Genomic DNA, 17,064 nt, shown 5'->3' on the forward strand with positions numbered 1-17,064 from the left:
GATTCGATTTTAAATGAAAAATATACAACCATGGCCATCAAAGTCTTCATATTTAGGTTAAATAAATGTTACTATTTATACGTAGATTGATATAACAATCTTTTGTCATAGTATCAAGTGAATGAAAAGTGACGTGGTAAAAAATATTACGAGACAATTCGAACAAGTGATGAATTACCATGTTGAATTCTTTTTTTTTTCACTTGATATTACGCTCTATTTTATTAGTAAAATTTTGAAACTGGCCGTGGCTGTAAAAACATTTGAATTGATATTTGTAAAAATACTATATGCTTTCCAATTGTGCGCAGGATTCCGGAGACGTCCAATGTCCTATGGAACATCGCGCGCTACATCAAGAGCTTATTCGGGTTCCCAGACCTAGCCCACAGCGAACCATCCATGCATATGCCCATGTACGTCATGCCCACCCCGATGGAGATGTACGGGCAGATGGGGCAGCCCATGGTCATGCCAGAGATGCATCAGATGCATCAAATGCAGATGGCAATGGTTTGATTGGACATCTGGACGTTAAACAGCGGCTAAAAGCGATCAAGTGACGATTGATTTTGTTAATATCTAAGCTAAATGTCAGATCACCACGTCAGCTTGATCCGTTGCCTTTTTGTGATAAACGTGGTGATCTGACATTTAGCAATTCTCTCAGCGCAATGTTTTAAATTCATAGTTTTTTCTTTATTTGAATTTCAAGCATTGCGCTTTCTGCCCGGACGTTTTTTTTTCTGAAAGACTGATTTTTCTAAGTGCGAGCCCGTCGACTTAATATTCGAATTGTTTTAGGTAATTTATTTTAATTATAAGAGTTGTTATAAGGCTTATTTATGCGGCACGTTAAAATAAATAAGAGAAAGTTATTTGTTGTTTTATTTATCTAAGCTTTGTTTTGTTTTCAAGACATTGTTTCGTATTTCATTCTGCAGTTTGTAATTTAAACCTGCTATGATGAAATCGTTTTACTTAGGTACATTTAATTAGGTCTAGTTAATCAATTGGTCTGGGGGAGATCTATGTCCAGCATTGGACGTCTTTTGGCTGATATGATGATGATGAATTAATTAGTCGTTGTTATAAGTAAGGCGTCATATCCAGTCACAGTGATATTTTATTTAAAAAAAGTAATGCAGAATATTTTGAAATATTTAATGAAGATAGAATTTGTGGATCATATGTATAGGTACAGTCAGCGTCAAATACTTTGTAGCAGTCAAAGTGGCCAAATAGTTCGGTAGGTACACCATACTAAATATATGGTGTACCGAACTATTTGGCTACTTTGGTTGCTACAAAGTATTTGACGCTGACTGTACCTACTTTTTAAATTAAATTTAAGTAGTAAACGATAAATAAATTTATTCATTGATTCTTAAGATAAAAGGGGATGACGTCACGTGACAAACAAATACAAATGTAGTCTCCATTTTCCTCTCTGGGTACACTAAGTATAGAAAATATTTTAGTGATTCATTTGATTTTTTTCGTGTTTATGTACGTTATGAGTTTCAACTTCATAATTTTCTGTTTGATTCAGTTTTTCAACTATGCTTGGAGACTAACTTTTATATGAAGAAGCAGTCTTCCAGTTATTATTTTAGTTATTCTCTTCATTCGTAAATTATTGTGTTACCATCATAACTCATGTACTTACATTTTGGTAACACGATATTATCAATCAAAATAAGGTGACCCATTTATGTAACCCATTCATAAGGAACCGCACTAAGGGCTGCTCAACATTCGCCAAAATTTTTGGCTGTACTTAAGTAAGTACCTTCATAATAATATTCATTTAAAAAAAATGTTAGTCTAGTCTATCTTAAAATGTTTACCGTAAATAATTTAGTAAGAACGAAATGAAATAAGTATTATAATATATAAATCACAAAAAAATACGAATCTGTTAGCATAGTCCCTGCGAAATAAAACTTTTTTTCAAGATAAAGCTATTTAAATTAATGTACACTGAGATGAAAGAGTAATATTTAACTAGATCGTGTCATTCACGACGACGCCTGATTACAAATCTGCGCGTCAGGATGACACGAACTATAAATTAAAGATTTTTTTTATTTACAACGTCATTAAAATCTATTCAGCAATTACTCTTTCATCCTTTGTTAAACTCTACAATAACGTTTAAAAATACATGCAATTAGTAAATGAGACGGGTTTGTCTTTGTCTGTGCACAAGAGTTAATTTAAAAAGAATTTCAATGTCTCCTCAAAACCAGCTTTGGAAGTAACGATTAAAAATTACCCTCATTAATAAAAAAAGTTTCTTTGAGTAGCTAATTAGTTAAACATAAGAACAGTCAGAAATTTTAACTTGACTCAAACAAAACGTAAGCTTTTTTTAGAACTTCTCACTAAAATAAAATAATGCTGAATTTTATACGTTTGTTAATAATTAAATGATTTTTCGGCATAAGTAAACATAGTGTTCACACCATACAAAGATAAAAATCTATTTACAATCACTTTTAAACGAGCTTTGCAAAAAAATATTCATACCAAGATTTAAGCTTAATAAGTATTAAATCTTAATTATTTTTTAAACTTATTCATAATACGTTTTACTATGCCTTCCACTTCCATACAACTTAACATTATTAACTATGTAAGAAAACTCATGTATGGTGTGAGCACTCTATGCTTACTTATTTTTCTTTTAAACTAACGAATAATAAATATTAAACATTATAGGGACATTCTTACACAGATTAACTAAGTCACACGGTAAGCTCAAGAAGGCTTGTGCTTACAACGATATATACAGGGTGCTCGCGAGGAACCCATATAACTTTACCAGCATATAGCTGAGGTCGTAATAATTAAAAAACATTATATAAACATAGGTCGAAATTAGATTTTTAACTTTTTTAACTTTTCATACAAATTAAATAAATTATTTTTGGTTCACCAGTAACACAATGCCTTAGGACGAGCTGGCAACGTTTGTTATTGTCTCTATCTCTTTTCACTAGAACGGCAAGTAAGTCACATAGACATTTCTTGTCAAACAAATTATTTCAAACCAGAATGTACATAATGTGCAATCGGATCTCTTTACCCATGTATGATTTACTTATTTAAGGCTTGCCACACACTAGTATTTCCGCCCGCAGGATTATGATAATTATGAATATTATGATCAACCACCGGCGATTTAAATCGTAGTTGTACAGTCGACGTCAAAAATATGTTTACAATTTTTCACCTTATTTCTTTGTAATTAGGTTCAAAAGTGTAAACATATTTTCAATCTGTAAGTCAATATCTGGCAGTGTTGTCAGAACACTGTAGAAAGGGAAGAAAGAAGAGAAAGAAAAGAAAAGACTTCACGAAATGTAAACATTGCCTTTTTTCAGCGAGAATCGCCTCTTGTTGTTAGATGTAACTAAAAATAACATTTAAACTACATAAGGAGAACAACATAACTACGATTCTTATCAAAAAACTTAAATACTCTTAAAATGCTTTTAACTTTTACGGTTGCTTTCGCCACTCTTCAAGGTAAAAAATTTTCAAAGTGGGATCCTCCCTTGTCAACACATAAATTTATTCTTGTACGCATTTGTTGGTTTAGTTGAGCTGGCCAGTCTTTCAGGTTCTGAGCGGCTTCCGTGATTTTTAGGATCAATTCTTCCCTTGAATTAATTGGTTTTGAATAGACCATATTCTTCATAGTGCCCCATAGATAAAAATCTAAAGGGGTTAGATCTGGTGATCTCGGAGGCCACTGTATCGTTGGAGATCCTCGACCAATCCATCTATTTGGAAACTGTTGGTTAAGATAATCCTGTACCACGAGACCATAATGGGGGGGGAGCTCCGTCGTGTTGAAACCACATTAAACGCAGAGTCTCCAAATCGATGTCTTCGAGGAGAATGATCAAGTTGTTTCGCAAAAAATGTAGGTAGCTTTCTGAATTTAGTCTAGCAGGGAGCTCCACCGGCCCTATCAATTTATCGTCAATAATGCCTGCCCACATATTGACTGAAAATTGATGTTGGTGCGAGGATTCCCTGATTGCGTGCGGGTTTTCCTCCATCGACATATGACAGTTGCGTGAATTGAATACCCCTGATCTCGTGAATTGAGCTTCATCAGTCCATAAAATAGTTTTAAGGAAATTTGGGTTCTGAAGAAGTTTTTGATTAATTCTCTGACAGTAGGCAAGTCTTGAAAAGCCGTCGTTTTCGATCAGTCCCTGAACTTTTCTGAGGTGGTAAGGATAAAGACCATACTTTTTCCAACATCGCCACACGGTGAGGTCGCTGACCCCACACATCATGCCTACGCGTCTAGTTGACAAGGAAGGATCTTCCGTAATTAAATTAAGTAGCCTGTCTTCAGTCGCGTCATTCAATCCCACAGCTCGCTCGGAGTTGTGCGGCCGAATTCCTCTTTCTCGCAATTGTCGAAACATGTCCGTAATCGTAGAATAATGGGGCACACGCCGATTAGGGTATCTTCGCCGGTACTCCTCAACGGCCTGCACGGAGTTACCGTTGCAGAAGCCGTACGTTTTTTTTTTTTTTTTTCATTTATTTTACCTGGGAGTTTTAGCTTTACGCTAAGCCACCCCCGTAATCCAAAAAATTACATGTATGACTCTAGGTAACATTTAACAATAATATCTGCGACATGTTCTGGTGGGAATGTACGTGGCATTGTCGGTATACTTTTTTTTAAATGTACTTTTTGGTCTTCAAGCAATGCAACAAAAATATGACATTTAAAGGAAGTCATAATTAATAAGTCAAAGTAAGAAAAAATAAAATCCTAGGCAGCCATCTAGCTGTAGATACATATCACTAGAACTAAGTACCTACCTATTGCATGGATCCAAAAGTTAAAAATATCGCACTGTGAAAATAAATGTTTTAAGTACGCATTAAAATTATTACCAGTTTATTATTGTCGATACGTAAATAATTTTAGTAATATTTTATCAATCTTCATGGATTATGATACATACTGGCCACTTGGAAATTTCCTTCGAGTGTGTTTTATACTCGTAAGTACTTTAAATAATGACATCAGTCACATGAACGATGGGTGACATTGTTGGTATTGATTCTAATATCAATATGATGTCTCACGTTTATAACATTTATTTAAACAGTGCGACCAATAATAATTTTCCTAATAATTGGACAAATCGTGCGGTTTAACTTAGACGGCAGACTTTTTAATCAGTGGAAAGGAGAGTAAATTGTTTTTTTAGTGCTGCTCAGTGAAAAATGTATTAAGGATGCTGTAATAGAAAATACTGCGAGTACTAATACTGAAGCAGTATCTAGTTGAGTGGTTACGGATTCACGGATTCTACGAAGTGCACGTAGACGAACAAGCTGGTAGAATGAGAAGGGTACCTATTGCAATTCCTGACAGTGATCATACTTTTTTGTTTGTAGGGTAATAAATAAATAATCTTATTAAAATTTGTGTTACTTTATTTAGCTTTAATACAATCAAACAATAATGGTATGGGTAATAAAAACACTTCGAACTGTTTATTTAGTTTCATGTGTAGTTTTCACGATTTAAACTGAATAGGTGTCCAATTTTTACCCGAAGTAGCAAAAACTTAGCTTCGTTGTTCTGCCATCATAAGAAATCAATCGATCATTAAGAAATATGCATTCTTATGAATAAATACGTGTCACTTCAAAATAAAACTAAGACGGTTAAATTTATCAATTCTTGTGCGTTAAGTAATTTTGTATTAATTTTATAATAGAATTTTAAGATTCTACGTATTTATTTTCAATGACACATGTCAATGATAGTGACAGGAACGAGCTTCTGCAATTTACGTCAGACAGATAATGTGATGCGGTCTTGCAACGTCGCTATCCTAAAGGTGCATTATACTGGATTTTTTCTTAAATAAAAAATATTAATTACTCGCAAACTAAGCCGAATCCAGTTTACTTTATATGACATTTTATTTTCTAAAGATGGTCAAGAACATGGTGGTAAAGTTATATGGGTTCCTCGCGAGCACCCTGTATATATATATATATTTTTTTTATACCACGACGGTGGCAAACAAGCATACGGCCCGCCTGATGGTAAGCAGTCACCGTAGCCTATGGACGCCTGCAACACCAGAGGCATTACATGCGCGTTGCCGACCCTTTAAAAACCTGTACACTCCTTTTTTGAAGAACCCCATACTGTAGCCTCGTGAAAACCTCGGCAGGAAGCTCATTTGTTCGCGGGAGGAAATTCCTCTTAAACCGCACAGTACGCGGCCATTTAGGTTCTAGGGTGTGAGGATGAACACAATTATTTATATATATAGTATAAACAAATACTTAAATGCATAGAAAGCATCCATGACTCAGGAACTAATATCTGTGCTCATCACACACGTAAATGCCCTTACCGGGATTCGAACCCAGGACCATCGGCTTCATAGGCAGAGTCACTACCCACTAGGCCAGATCGGTTGTCATTATGTACTTTGGATACCTTGATTAAATTGAAAGATATTTTCCGAAGACAATCATCCCCTTATAAGTATGGCCAAATGGGGTCTTCTTTATCGAAAGCACCACGTGATCACCGATCAGCCGTCATAGAAAATAACGTGTCGGACGCTCCGGCCCGGCCCCGGCCCGGTCTAGCTTGAGCCATCCTTTATTCCGGGTAGCTGCCATGTTCTACTGAAACTACACGTATACTTCTAAATACAAATATGGGTGTAATGTTGTTTACCCATATCTATAGCAGTACGCAACGGTCGCTCAGCTCTCCGCGCGTCCACTACAATAATGCTTGGCACTGCGGGGGCTGTCACGGTTCTGCAATGCATCCACCATGTTCGCGGAAGCACGCGTACACAATTTCAGTACTGTGCTGCGTAAAAAGATGGCATCGCTTCTGAACAGAATACGTGACAGCCCGAACAGCCTCTTGAAGACATTAGCTGTAAGGAATGAGTGCTCAATAATGCAACACTTCTGAAATTAAAATTATTATTATTATATTTCCGCTGACATTTTGCTGGGACCTCAGTCATCTGTAAACACACCTAGTGCAACCCAGCTGTAACGTCGAAGGTAAAACCACAGAACAAGTAATATTACAATATGTAAATTGAAAAGTGGAAAAATTACTATCTTGGGTGTGTCTTGGGTTACGTTTCTGCTTGTTAAAAATTAATTAAGTATGGGTAGCATCGTTATTGGTGAATTTCCAATATGACTTGGAATTCCGGTAGCCATCTAAGAAGTGTAACGTTCTTACGGTGGATGTCGCTAGGGTCCCCTAGATCCATATGGTGGAAAAAAATTGCTGCCTAGGGATGAGGTCTTGGTGGCTCAGATGGCAGAGCGGTGGAGTATCGATCCAGAGGCCGTGAGTTCAAGTCTCATCCAAGACAGTAATTTTTCCACTTTTAAATTTATTTTAAGCTTAATAACATCGTTCATAGACGTTTCTGCTTGTAAAAAATTAATTAAACCTCACTGTCCAAGGCCCTAGATCACGCGGCCGCGGTAGGCCTAAGAAGCGCTGGCTGGAGGTCGTGAGAGCGGACATGGTGGAGAGCAATCTCACATCTGAGGATGCCGAAGATCGGGCAAAGTGGAGAAGATTAAGTAGGAGAGCGGACCCTGGCGCTAGGCCGGGAAAAGGCTAGGTTGAAGAAGATTTTAGTCAAGCTAAAATAAAACATCGGAAATACATTGGGACATGATTATTTTTAATTTCAATCATTATAATACTTTATTCGTGAAAACAATGATAGTTTTATTTTAAAGTGAAGGAAACCTTTTTTGGGCTAAATAATGTGATTGCAAATACAGATTTTAGGTCTTAAATGGGGTTCAAACAATAGTGACAGTAATCAAATATGACACCTACAATTTCTGTGATCCCTGTTTACGTGTCTTAAAATTTGAGACTTTTTTGTTTTTTTCTCTGTGTATGGATTTAATATGAATATTGTGTTAGGCGAAGTGAAAGCTTATTACATTTCACACAATAAATGTTTTATACGCCATGTCCCTAAAATGAAGCCATAGAAATATGACTCAGAAGTTATAAAGTTGTACTACTGACGTTTTCTATGCAAATAAAACTCGGTAAAAATATATACGAGTATTTGTACTTTTTATTAACTTATTACTAGGTACACACTAGAAGCACCGTTTAAGTTTGAACTAAAAAAAAGTACCCTAGCATTTTTTTAAGCTAATAAAAAGTACAAATATTTATTTTTTACGAGTTTTACACTTGCACTGCGAGTGCGTGCAGTTCGACAAGAAAATATATCAGGTATTATTTTGGGGTAAAAAATAATTGTTACTGGTATCATTCTAATGACTTTCATGTATTATAAACCTTTCGACCAAAAATTATCTTTTTTTTATACTTTGTATCAAGTGAATTGGTTTATACCGTGGCAGCTCCAGCTATCCTCCATACCAAGCCTTTTTTTAGCATATCTGGCCACTGCGATATAATTATAAGAAATGTCTATGTCACGTGCTTAAAATTGATAATTAAACGAACTTCTTGAAGTGAAGTTCGATCGATAGTACATGACAATGATCCCCGATGGTCTTAAATAAAGAAATAATAATAATAATAATAATGAGTCACTTCATTTCCACTACAACCTATGGCCGCCGCGCCGCGCGCCACTGCTACCGCCGCACAATGTCGTGACCGAGCCGTGTGTGTGTCTACCCTCAATTAAAAAAAAATGCATAATTGTTTACGTCATTACTCATGTCATTCGGCTTTCAACAGTTTGAACGTTCGAATGTGTTTGAAATTACGTTCAAGGGAACTTCCCACTTAAAAAAAATCTCTCATTTAAGAGTTCATGCAAGAACTACTAACCTCATATAAAAATAATTGATAATAATATGTACAGTAAAAAATGTTCACTATTCCTGAAACGTCAATTTATGGCTGTCAGAATCCCAAGCAAAAAAAACGAAGGCTTAGCAATACTGTCTCAGAAATATAATCTTCCGTTCTAAATATAATCTTGTCAAGCTTAAACATCACGAGACTGGCATTTTGAATGACATAATAGCGAAAAGGGATTTAACTTCCACTCAACGAAATCAAGGACAAGTAAGAAATAAAGACTGGATACTTAAGTACGCCATATAGGTAGACATGTAATAAACTGACATAAAGTGAGATTAAAAGAAAGAACATTAAGCCATATAAAAAAAAAAATTCACGGTTTCTGGGTTGGACCCATAATAAAAGTTGTTCCTATATTGTATGACCTATATATTTTACTCCGTAAATTATTGCAGGTGACTAAATAAACATCCTGTATAATTTACATATATATGTAAGAATTTGACATTAAAGATGATGTGGCCACACTTTTTCATTGCAGAGTCAGCTTGGTCCAGCTATAACGAAATTGAATAATAAATTGCGAATATTTAAATGATATTTTCATTGCTAAATCGTATAGAGTCCGCTATTTAATTATTATAAGTGTTTGGCTTGTTTGTTTGTCAGTATTTTAGTTAGCAACATAGCTAGTACGCCGATTTCCAGGCTTAATCTGATCATTAATAAAACTACAAATACTACCCTACACTACAAATACTACAATGGTCCACACAAGGGTTTCATCCTAATTTTATGACAAAGGCCAGGGGGCCGAAAAGGGGTCGCGATCCTGACTAGAAATAGCACAAAAGGCATAAAAGGTCACAAAAAAAGAAACGCTCTTACATATTCATAAGTCTACGCAATATATACTCGTATATTAAATAAATATATCACTATTGTTTTTAGGAATAATAAGTTTTAAGAATAAGTACACAATATATGGGACAAATCTATATCATATATCATTCTATATCATTCGATATTTACCAGTCGCTTTTCGGTGAAGGAAAACATCGTGAGGAAACCGGACTAATCCCAACAAGGCCTAGTTTACCTTCTGGGTTGGAAGGTCAGATGGCAGTCGCTTTCGTAAAAACTAGTGCCTACGCCAAATCTTGGGATTAGTTGTCAAGCGGACCCCAGGCTCCCATGAGCCGTGGCAAAATGCCGGGACAACGCGAGGAAGAAGAAGAAGAAGATATGGGACAAATCTTTTTGTATCCACATAATAATTCATAATTCATAATCATTTAATTGCACATAAAAAGGGTTTACATAAAAAGTGTTACAAGTTACATGCCCTAGCCTTTTTAGCCGTTTTTGTCAGCATGCAAATGGGTCCTTATAATACATAAAATTTGTACTACATAAAACTACCTTAAATTAACTTAATTACTAAACTACATTAACTGAACCACATGAGCCATAATACTTTGTATGTAGGTTTGTCAGTCTTTTTTTTGGCGGGTCTTTGAGGAGGCCATTACGAGAAATCTGATAAAGATGGGAAACGAGACACATTGCGTTATCATTTTTGTTATAATTATTATCATCCAGCCTACCACGTGCAGATTTGGCAATATTTAAACTTGACGCGGCCAATGATGATCCGTATGACAGTTTCTCGAGTTCACCATTGGATAGACTTAAGAGGCCGTTATCGATTTTAGTCGCAAAAATGTCAAATTGCGCATGAAATTGTACACCTTTTCTTAACTATTAGAAATAACAAGTACTGGTTCTATTAGCACGTCTTGTTATCTTTCATTTCAATAAATCAATTTTTTGGAAACAGATACTTAATTAGTAATGATTTTTTTTCTGATGGGCGTTTAGGTAAACGCGCGTATTTTGTCGATCTTATTTGTAAATTTCGTAACATTTGGACTGCTAAATATAGAAATTTTGTCCTGTACTTTAACTTTAATAAACTACATTTTTGTTATTATAAATTTGAAGTAGTGTAAATGAAAGTTAAATGAAATCAATTTTCTCCAGAAATAATTTTAAAAACAAGTGACAATTTCTCTGAAAATTGGCTTAAATTCAACTTCATTTTGATACTTAAATAATCTTAACATATGTTGAAACTTTTTTTTTACACCATTTTGTATAATTTACTACCATATATTTTTTTTTAATTTTTAATGTGTCCCTTCTCGTCACATATTACCGGGGATGCACGCTAAGGCAAGATGAAAAAACGTGCTAATAGAAACCAATACTTGTTATTTAGATATTACGTAACAAAAGGTGTACAATTTCAACGACTAAATCTATCAATTTTACATTTTTGCTCTAAAATCGTTACCGGGCTCTTTTAAGAAATAATTGAAGAAATAGATGTTTACCCTATTTTTATTACTTAATTGTTACATTTCTCTTTACAAAAATGTATTAAAGTATCAAAAAAACTCTAAAATCAGTTTACATTGATGGTTACTCCATATAAAAATGAACTGTCATAGGGATTATCATTAAGCCATTTAGGAAAAAAGTATAAGGGGTTTTTTGGCAAGGTTTACAGATTATTCTCAAATATATCAATACTTTTAGTAATTTATTCTGAAAAAATAAAGTTAAAATATATTTATTTATGACGATCACAAAACATGTACGAACATGTACAGACAACAAAAGCAAGAAATCATTAAAAGTGTGCGTCACGATGTGGACCCAACTCGGCATAACGCTCAGCATAATTGAATTGAATTACCTATAGGGTTCATTCGGTGATGCCATGACAGATAATCAGGGATCGTTACCGATATAACTAAAAATTTAAAAATCACGCAGCATTCCAAATATTTCATTGATAATTATTCTAGAATGGTATTTAGGTAAGGACGATGAATTATCAAATCACCTAAGTGACATGAAACAATATAAATAAAAAACCGAGAGACCGAAATTGAATACCGGTTAATTTGTATGAAAAATATACCGGTATTCGATCTCTGCAAATAATACATAAAGATACATATTAAAATGTTACTCAAAAAAAAGCAACAGGTATAATTATGGAAACAATCAAAACAAAAATATACAAGAGAAACCATCAACAAACAAAACAGTCGCCTAGTAATAATAATAATACATCAGTTGGAATACCAGCGGTGGCAACATGGTTCCATTTTTATCACTTGTCATTATGTCCGTCACTTTCGCGCTTACATACTTGTTAAAACGTGACAGGCATGGTGACAAATGATAAAGAGCCGACCATCTTAGCCCTACAGTTTAAATTTGACATTTATTGTGCGTAGGTGCTATATATTAGGATTTCCTTTGACAGGATTGCTAGGGCACTGGGCGAGTGTCAGGGATTTTTAGAAGCCTCAACCTAACCGCTAGAAGTCTAAACGTTTGGAGATGGGCAGAGAAAAGGTAGGTTATGCTACTAAAGAAATGACGCTTACCACAAGGATCTTCGTACATTGATCAGCCTGTTGCTATCTCTATTGCATGCGCATATATTGCTATCCCGCTCGCACTGTGACATTGACAGCCGGTATAATGGGCAGGACAGCAATATAATTATGCGCGTGAAATAGAGATAGCAACAGGTGGGTCTTGTACGAAAATCCTTGTGCGTTCTTTCTTTAGCTTACATCATATTGTGGCGAGTTAGGGGCTAATGGCCCACGAAAGGTTTTGGAACAAGTCATTTTATCGTGGCCGTGAAGAGGAAATTACCGTCCGGGTGATGTCAGAATTTTACGGGATTTGTCAAGATATTCTATGTCTTCAACCGTAGTTGCTCGGGGATACCATAAAATATTGAATTATTTTTCCAATAGCTATTACCTACTTCAAATCTTTTGTTTTAAGTAAAAATAACCATGTATTGCGAAGTAGCGAAGTAGCACTTTGAAATTCCGAACATTTCGATGGACTCCTAGTATAACCTGAGTACTAAATGGATTATAGTTATCTTTTATGATCCCGATATAAATATTATTTCGCCAAAAAGCACGAAAAAAATTAAACAATTACGTGACTTTCAAAATTCATTGCAGTTTACCATGAATACAAAGTGTGACAAGTTTTGTGTAGCAAATGCTTTTATCATTAGCCATCTGTTGCCACGCTAAAATTAACTTTAAAAACCATGCCTAAACATAAAATAAACATTATTTTTGTTATGGCTTTTTGATGACCTTATGGGACTTTAAGGATAACATGAACGTAGATCCATGAAAACTTTGATTCTTACGTGTTGTTCGTCAAAGAAAGGGGAGGGTCATTGTGGAAAGCGACAAAGTGGGACTTTTTGCTTGAAAACAACACATAGGGAATGCCTACATACTAGATTGTTGTAGCATGACGTTGCCAGTAACTGAGGAGATGCCACAACCTGTTCATAATTTTTAAAATGTGTGTTTTAAAAAACATGTTTAACAAAAATATACTCTTAAGGATGAGTTACGCTACACCGGGCCATGGCCAGGCCGGATCTTCCGGCGCTTCGTTTTCTATGGAAGCACCACGTGATCACCGATCAGCCGTCATAGAAAATGACCTGTCGGATGCCTCGGCACGGTCTAACGTGTGTCATCCGTTAAGTATCCTCAGTTTTCTCAGAATAATACCCACCTTTTGTACTTGCTGTTAACTGGTTCATTTCAATTCAAAACTAAAGAGTGGAATTAATAATTTATTGGGAGCTAGTAAAATTATGACTGTTCTCGTACGTATGTGTTAAATCGTCTAAACTGCGCTTCCAGCTTCTCCAGTGGTGGTGAGAGTCGGTGAAGATCTCGTAAGTAACGCTCCTTGTCTGAAACAATAATAGTACACGCACAATAAAGACACATGTATGGTATTTTCTTATTAATATAAGATGCAAGAAGGCTAACAAAGAGAGTGTATAAGGGAGGAGTATTTAATAGAAGCAGCTGGAAGGGGTAGACCTCGGCGGACTTTCTCTGATCAAATCGGGGAAATGCTGAAGAAAGGCCAAGTCAAGAGCACCCTAAACCAGCGAGCGTGTATTAGGAATGTTATTGAATGTGAAGGAAGTGAAAGAGGTATACAGGATCGTAGCAAGTGGAAATCCGTGGTCTCTTACTACCCTCCGGGAAATAGGCGTGATTATATGTATTTATGTATACGAGGCAAACGAGCAGACAAATTGGATACCTCGAGTTCAGGTCTTCCCACAATTTCGACCGAAATTCACGGCAACTCCTGCACAGGGATCTAGGCTCAATATTGACTACGTACTTGGGAGTAATTAGACAATTCTAATGACTCCCAAGTAGTCAATATTGTCAATTAAATAATTGTGAAGATTTATGCAACTCCATTGAAAGCGGTCATGAGGACATGAGGACACCTGCGATATTAGAGGAGTAACAAGTGCGTTGCCAGCCTTTAACATGGTAGTACACTTTTTTCTTGAAGGTCCTATCGGTCTGGAAATAACATCGTTTAGCTATGCGAGGCAGGAAGTTTCTACCATTGTTTAATGGCTTTATAAATAGGTATATATCTCTATATATCATCATCATAATCCATTTGGAGAGCTTGAGCCGCTCGATTGCTATCCTAGGGTCCGCTCCCAAATCTGAAGAGTTGACATAGGTATTAGATTTTATAGAAGGGGGCTGCCATCTGAACTTCCATTGAAACTAGACATTATTGTCACTAATAGTTCGGTTTCCTCACCGAAAAGTTTTATTAGATTAGATTTCTTTATTTCATGATAAATATGCATTATGTCAAAATTATGTTTCGTATCATTCAATTAATTATCAATCAAGTTCAATTTAAAATAAACGTCAATGTAAACAATTTAGGGTCGTCAATACAATGTCAAATATAGAGTGAAATATCACGAAAGGAGTTAATAAATATGATTTTTAAGATACAATTGAATAATTAATCAAATTACAACATAACAAATTCAATTCCATGTGCTCGTTTACAGAGTACAAATGGTTAGAGGGTTACCCAGCAAAAGGTTTTCAATTTGCGCTTAAGATAAATTAAATAATTGTAATTATTTAAATTTAACGTTAGATATTTAAAAAAGGGGGCCGCTACGTACTGTATTTTGTATTTAAGCCCTTTTGAATACATCATAATATTTACGTTGCTGGATTCGTCAATCTAGGCGGCTAAATTTAAAACGGCCGTTTTTGTTTGGAGTTCATAGATTGACGAATCCAGCAACATAAAAAACTAGTTCGATGTATTCAAAAGGTACTTGATGACTTGTGGATTCTTTCATGAGAGGTCCATGCGACGGGGAACAGAGGGCCTACCGCGGACCGCGTTCGACGTGTGTTGCCTCACTGACACACGTACTCAGATCATTATAATAATATATATGCTTACGTAAGAATTTACAAGTGCACACAGACAGAGAGGCACCACGTGGAACGCGGAAGGGCCTCTGTTCTCAGACGCCCTGTAGCTCGGAGCAGTTTGCCCGAAAAGTTTACGTGCGCAAATTGGGATATATTACGTCTAACATGTATCCACAGATCAAACAAGTATTGTGAGTAGTGCGTCATTATACGTTGAGAAATAAACAGCTATTTGCAAGGGCGACCCCCACATTGCTAGGTTTAAGAAATGCTTGGCTGACATCCTTTTCTCCTCCTCTCTCACTGACCGATGACATCTGCTTTGACTCTCTAACTTTGTCTCATTTGTGTGGCTTAATCTTTATAATGTAAATTTTATTATTCCCTTATATTATAATGTTTAGATAGTCATTTGTTCCCTGATATATTTCACTGTAGCTATATGGTGTTGTAGTGAGGGTTACTCTCCGCAGACGAAACAACGTAATTATCCTAGTCGGTTTAATTACAAGAACTACTAATATTACTGATTTAACTTAAGACTGACGAAACTATCGTGACGACAGCAGGCGTTTCGACCGAGACACCGCGCTGCTATCGGAATAGTTCGGAAGATTAATGTTGGAAGGTGTTCATTAGCTTGAATGCAGGCAATCAAGCACTAATCCGCTCCTAGCTTTTGACATCGATCGGTAATTTGCATCTCGGAGGTCATGTTTCTACGTCGACACATCGTTAGCGCGTTCTATCTCGGAGGTGGCGCCATCTCTTGACAAATTGGTGCACTACAGTGTTACATTAATGTGTAACATTTTCGCTTACTTGTAAAGCATGCTGCGTACACTTGTTTTGGATCATGTGCTGGTTTTTAAGCCATAATATGCAATTGTATGTTTCCCTTGATATTGTACAATGTTGTTTGGTGTACCTAATAAAGTAAAATAAATAAATAAAAATAAAATCAAGGGTACCTGCCTTATACCCCGACAAATAAATTGACAGGTGATAAATATGTCTACCGACTGTCTTACTGCAGGAAACGTCAAAAGGGTAGTTCTGTACCCCTAGTGTAAATTTAGTCGATAGCGAAACGTGACGTACGCGTTTGCGTTAAGTCTCATTTTGTATGGGTTTTTGAACAGCGCGCCAAGCGGGACGTTTTGGAAAGTCAAAAATCTCATACAAAATGACACTTAACGCAAACTGTACCTTGCCCTACCTACCAAAATGTACCTCACCTAAAGCTGATACCACCCTTAAATTCTACCCCCATAATTTTACCCCAATAATAATTTTACCTTAACAATAATTTGGCCAAGTGATCGTCTAGTTAAGGTTAGGACCCCTCGAAGTGAACCGCGGAACCCTAATTCTTTAATGAGTAACAACTAAATCTTGGACTCTTGATTCTACCTAATTATTTATTACCTAAATGTAAAGGAACTGATATTTACTGTACTACATAATTTATTATGATAATAGGAAATAATTTAAAGGATATTTTGTTAAGATTCTACCCCCAGCAAAACACCGTAAAACTAAAGTTACTCTAAACCATTTTTATATTAAGTAAAACACCTTATGAGTAGAGAGAAAATATAGGTATAATAAACTAAAAGTTATGAGCAATGTCATGGTTAAGGATATAGGCTCCGCCCACACGCGCGAGTCGTTGGCGTCGAGTGTAGCCTTAAGTTACAGATACAGAAACGTCAATGTGATTTTTGATGTAAAGTTAAATATATTTTTATTAAATCATTAGAAAAGTTTTGCAGCATGTAAGATAATATAAAAATAGTATTGCAGCATATATGATAATATAAAAATAGTATTGCAGCATGTAAG

At 35.7% G+C, this 17,064-nt stretch overlaps 2 protein-coding genes across 2 annotated transcripts in view; one reads left to right on the forward strand and one right to left on the reverse strand.

Annotated features, from left to right (window-relative positions):
* The window catches only part of LOC133529624 (uncharacterized), a 44,853-nt gene extending 43,975 nt beyond the window's left edge, over positions 1 to 878 (forward strand). The window contains exon 5 of the mRNA XM_061867378.1: positions 312 to 878. Coding sequence (XP_061723362.1) covers positions 312 to 385 — 74 coding nt within the window. The 3' untranslated portion in view covers positions 386 to 878. The remainder of the gene's footprint in view (positions 1 to 311) is intronic.
* Positions 879 to 13,498: 12,620 nt separating this feature from the next.
* Positions 13,499 to 17,064, reverse strand: part of LOC133529519 (uncharacterized) — a 62,026-nt gene continuing 58,460 nt past the window's right edge. Inside the window, exon 5 of the mRNA XM_061867249.1 lies at positions 13,499 to 13,685. Coding sequence (XP_061723233.1) covers positions 13,563 to 13,685 — 123 coding nt within the window. The 3' untranslated portion in view covers positions 13,499 to 13,562. The remainder of the gene's footprint in view (positions 13,686 to 17,064) is intronic.

Source organism: Cydia pomonella, chromosome 21, assembly GCF_033807575.1.
Source record: "Cydia pomonella isolate Wapato2018A chromosome 21, ilCydPomo1, whole genome shotgun sequence".
NCBI classification, from domain to species: Eukaryota; Metazoa; Arthropoda; class Insecta; order Lepidoptera; family Tortricidae; genus Cydia; species Cydia pomonella.